The 5,494-nt window shown below is 42.6% G+C and overlaps 1 protein-coding gene across 1 annotated transcript; it reads right to left on the minus strand.

Moving 5' to 3' along the window:
• Window positions 1-439: 439 nt before the first annotated feature.
• Window positions 440-5,166, minus strand: LOC113235934. The gene is made up of 2 exons (XM_026471855.1): window positions 4,352-5,166; window positions 440-566 (listed from the first exon to the last, which is right to left on the minus strand). Exons 1-2 carry the CDS (start codon window positions 5,164-5,166, stop codon window positions 440-442), a joined length of 942 nt encoding a protein of 313 aa, XP_026327640.1.
• Window positions 5,167-5,494: the final 328 nt, after the last annotated feature.

The following is a 5,494-nucleotide window of genomic DNA, read 5'->3' on the forward strand; positions in this document are numbered from 1 at the left end:
GCATATCAATGATATGTTATTAACTAGTAAAATTCATTGCTACGCGGATGATACTTAGGTGAAGCCAGCTATATAGGTCGCACTAATCAGCGAGTGGAACACTGCAACTTGTGTCCAAAATCGAGACTTTGGATCAGGTGTTTGAATAGTGCCGACAGAATCTTGTCCTATTTAACCTCGCAAAGACACAAGCATGCACGCGCAGGCTTTACAAATGTAATTGCGCCAACGTTCGAGCACTGCCCTTACCAACTCTAAGAGTATTGCGATACTTGAAGTTGACATCACTGACGAAGTCCAGTTCCAGAGTCATTTGGAGAGAAAAACCAAACTAGCCTCAAAAAGGTTCGGAGTGCTCAATAGACCGAAGCAGTATTTCTCACCTGGCCACCCGCTTCTGTTGTATAAAGCACAAATACGGCCCCATATAGAGTATGGCTCACATCTCTGGGCAGAAGCTCCCAAATACCAGCTCGATCCACTTGACTCCATCCAACTTAGGGTTGTTCGTATTGTCGATGAACATATTCTTGCGAAGATTCAGTACGGTTTTAAAAGACATAGATCTGCAGATAATGCTGTTCATGACTTTACAGTATTTTTGATTGCTGAACTTGACAAGGGAATAAAATGTATCTCTGTATTTATTGACCTCGCGAAAGCCTTCGATACAGTCCCCGTTTCAGCCCATAGAGAAGCTAAACAAAATTGACATTAGAGGAACCCATTGAGTTTACTTACAGATTACATTACAAATCCAACTAAGCGTTTCAGACTTAGGGACTACCTAAGCGAGGAAATCCCTATTAGGTACACATGGAATCCTTCAGGGTAGCATTGTCGGCCCAATCCTCTTTCTGTGCTATATTAATGAGCTTTGTCAACTCCAAATACCTGGTTGTAACACAACTCTTACTTTCAGCGGTGACTTGTGACAAGAGGTACTTATGTCTGCCCAAAAGGGTTTTAATAACGAAAATCATTGGCTAGCAGTAAATTCCTTAAAACTGAATGCTGGTAAAATAAAATATATAACATTCTCTATTCGTAACGCAGCCTTCTTTCTGGTTTACACGATGTTATATACAAATGCTCTTCACCCAAATGTACCTGTTGTTGCAAAACTATAGTAAAATCCAAAGCATTCGTTATTTGGAAATAATCATTATTGACAGTAACGTCTCCTTCTCTCCACATATACAAAATTTACCTAACAAAATTCGCTAACTTATTTATGTTTTTTAAACACCTAGGACATATCGGTGACAACTAAATATTGCGAAATGTATATAAATGTATATGTAGTATCTGGCGCTAACACAGTCTTTTCTTACCTATTGCATCACATCGTGGAGTGGAGCTGCTAAAACTAATCTCATCGATGTAGAACGAGCCCAAAGATATCTGTTAAAAGTCGCATTTTTCAAAACCCACTTTTATCCTATATGACAACTCTACTTCGAAGCGAACATACTATCAAGCAATGGCAAGAGACTGGTACCCGTACCTGAACTAAGCAGAAGCTTGTAATATAGGAAACCAGGGCCCTCACTTCGGGTGTCGATTCGTCAATAAAACATTGAAGAAGTTAATGACCAAAAATACAAATTAACTCATTTTAATTTATACATATGACAAAACTAAGATACTGAAAACAAAACAAATTAATTTTTAAATCCGGACAAATAGTTTCATTTCCTATGTAACAATCGCGAAAACCTAAGAACTCGATAAAACAAATTAATTAAAAATAAAAACCGTATAGTGTTGTATGTGGTGCGTGCGTGGGTGCGTGCGTGCGTGCGTGCGTGCGTGCGGGCGGGCTTCTTGGGCTGGCGGCCGGTTGTGCGTGCGTGCGTGCGTGCGTGCGTGTGAGCTCGCTCGCATATTACAAGTTACACTTTTATTACCAGGAGTTCTTCAATTTCGTAGTACCTAACAAAGTTTTAATAAATATTTTGTTATTACATTTAGCAAATTATTAAAGACACTGTAAAGACAAACTCTGAAGTGGAATAATTTTTGTGCGAACGATAATTTAGAGCTGTTATGATCAGAACCAGAAAACATTCTTCGGTAGCTATAGACAAAAGAGATTCGGGAAGAGGGAATAATTGAGTGTTGCCTCATTAAAGTTAGAAAGCGAGCACAACTGTCGCACCGATAGTATGTTCGCTTCGAAGTAGAATTGTCATATAGGATAAAAGTGGGTTTTGAAAAATGCGACTTTTAACAGATATCTTTGGGCTCGTTCTACATCGATGAGATTAGTTTTAGCAGCTCCACTCCACGATGTGATGCAATAGGTAAGAAAAGACTGTGTTAGCGCCAGATACTACATATACATTTATATACATTTCGCAATATTTAGTTGTCACCGATATGTCCTAGGTGTTTAAAAAACATAAATAAGTTAGCGAATTTTGTTAGGTAAATTTTGTATATGTGGAGAGAAGGAGACGTGACTGTGGTGAATGTGCACCGACACCACGGCGCCGACTCAACCGGCGGGAGGTAAACCCGGTGAGGTTTTAGTGGGGTAGGCCCTCCAGTCTGGAGGGAGAGTCCCCACATAACCCCTGAGTCTCCCTGGGCTCAGGGGTATCTATAAAGATTTGCCCCGTAAAAAAAAAGGTACCTGTCTCTTGCAAACATAATGTAATATCTCTGACTATGTAAGTTATATTGTGTAACTTACATAGTCAGAGATATTATAATTACGTTTGTGGGGAAATAAATTATTATTATTATTATTATTATTATTGATGATCCCAAACTCACAAACGGTATAGCGCCCCTTAATCTACGGAGAGACGTAATGGGGAGTGTTCAGAGGAACTTTCCAAACTAGTGCCACCGTCTCGTTTCCACAATCGCACTTCCCGCCAAAGGAGTAGCGCCTATCCCCACATCTTAAATGCCTGGCATTGTAAGATCACGCGGGCATCACGTTCGTTCCTTTCTCGATTCTGCAAGATGTGTAATGATCTTCCTCCTGAAGTATTTCCTTTGCGCTATGACATGGGGTTCTGCAAAATGTCTACTGGGCCCTCAAAGGCTGGTAACGCTTAGGCAGCTCTGACCACCACAGCTGATGAGCAAAATTTTACTAAAAAAAAGAATTAATTATCATGGTAGTAAAACATCGTGACATTCAATCAACATGAAAATTACAATTATGTCAACATCTTCTTGACAGCGATGGTAGCTCTGTAAAGTATAGGTAAAGGTACCTCTCTGAGTGAACACATAAATTTCTCACAAAATCCAACAACAAAGATCTGCAAGAAGTACAATTCGTAAGATCAGCTGGTTCGTGTCGTGGCTTAATTGGCAGAGCATCTGGACGGATTGCCCGAGGGTGCTAGTTCGAATCCAGCCGGATCGAATGAATTGTTCTAAGTGTTCGATCTTTATTATTAATAATTATAACACACTAGTGGAGTAATTTCAGAAAAAAGTAATTGAATATCTTCTTCTTCTTGAGGTGACATCTCCTACTGGAGGTCGGCGATCATGAGGGCTATCTGTATTTCAGACATAGTTGCACGGAACAAGGATCTTGTGCTCAGGTTGAACCTTGTCCGGATATTCTTAAGCCACGAAGTACGCCTCCTTCCAGGTGGTCGATTTACCTGTATCTTTCCTTGCATAATTGGTTGGAGTAGGTCGTATTTATCATTACGCATTATTGATCAAAGTACTGTAGTTCGGTTTTTTAAGACCTCTAATTTCTTATTCATCATCTACAATACTCTTTCATTGGGCACTCTATCCGTCCACGATATTACGTGCTTGTTCTATCCGACATTTGATCTCCACGCTATGACCACATTGGTCGTTTACGATGTAGCCAAGGTATTTGTATGAATGGACTTTTTAAGTTTATGCTGAGACCATAACTTGCATCAATGCTATCAACACGCCAAAGCAGATTCTGCAAATCATTAAAATTTGACGCCAGAAATATTGTATCGTCAGCATATCGTAATTTGGGGAATTTATCGCTCCCCTAAAGAACAATAAAATGGCCTCTAGAACTTCGTGAATGGCTATATAATTATAATGTTTTGTGGTTTTTACAAATAGCTTTTTATCAAACAGGGCAAACAATTTGCAATCACTGACATGACGATTTACGCAACTAAAAACTGTCAAACATTTTCGGTAAGTGTGACACTCTCCTTGGCGACACTCGTCCAAAGAGATTACCACAGCCAGTCGGTGATAATAGGTGGCATCTAAAGCCGCCACACCGCCCCCCACGGAGTGAAGAAACTAAACTTGAAAACAAAAATTAGCCTATTGAACAAAATCACTAAAATCTTTAAAACGCACATGCCTTCCTGACCGGGTCGTGTACGGAGTGCCGGGCGAGGAGGTGGTTGGTTTGTCTGAAGGAACTGAAGACGGCAACTGCGGCGGGACTGTAGCCAGGGGATGTCTAGTCGGTGGCACTGCAGGTGGGGGTCGGAAGGCATCGGTGACATCAGCATCGATGTGCGCAGGTTTCACACGATCGATGCAGACGGTGACTGTTCTTCCGCCGACGTCAAGCGAAATTATCTTGTCCCTTCTATCGAGGACGCGGTTAGGTCCGGAGTACGGCGGTTGCATCGATCTTCGAGACTTGTCGTCCCGAAGAAATACGTAAGTGGCCGTCGCCAAATCCTTAAATATAAAAGACGAAGGCCTGTCGTGGTGAGATGCAGAAGCCAGCCGAATCGACACCATCGCACGTCTCAGTTGCGTTATTAAATCAGATGTCTCTGCGGGGCTGATTAGTTTAGGAGAAGCAACAATGAACTCGCCAGGAAGGCGGAGGGTCTCGCCGAAAACGAGTTCCGCTGATGAAGCATTGATGTCCTCCTTAAAAGCTGTCCGCATGCCGAGAAGCACCAGAGGCAACGCTCTCGTCCACGTAACAGCGTGGCACATGAGAGCTGCCTTGAGCTGATGATGGAGGCGTTCCACCATGCCATTGGCGCAAGGATGGTAACTGGTGGTGCGGATTCTTTTCGCTCCGCAGAAATCCATGAGTCGCCGAAATAGCGCCGACTCAAATTGACGCCCCTGATCGGTGGTGACGATGCTAGGAACACCGAAACGGGCAATCCATCCTGACACTAATTTGTCGGAAACTTCTTCTGCAGTTATCGTCACCATCGGCCAAGCCTCCGGCCACCGTGTGTAACGGTCTATGGCGGTCAAACAATAACTGAAACCATTAGAACATGGAAGTGGGCCGATGATGTCGATGTGCAGATGACGGAATCGACTGGTAGGTTGATCAAATCGACCAACAGGTGATTTAACATGCCGCTATACCTTGCTTCTCTGGCACTGAACGCAACAACGTTCGCGACAATCTTTGTTGATGCTAGGCCATACGTAGCGACTTGCTACCAAGCGTAAAGATACCCGTGCACCAGAGTGGCTGAGGTTATGGCAACGGTTGAAAGCAGCTCGACGGAACGGCGAAGTGAGATAAGAC

Source organism: Hyposmocoma kahamanoa, unplaced genomic scaffold (assembly GCF_003589595.1).
Source record: "Hyposmocoma kahamanoa isolate Upper Pololo Valley unplaced genomic scaffold, ASM358959v1 88, whole genome shotgun sequence".
In the NCBI taxonomy this organism is placed as follows: Eukaryota; Metazoa; Arthropoda; class Insecta; order Lepidoptera; family Cosmopterigidae; genus Hyposmocoma; species Hyposmocoma kahamanoa.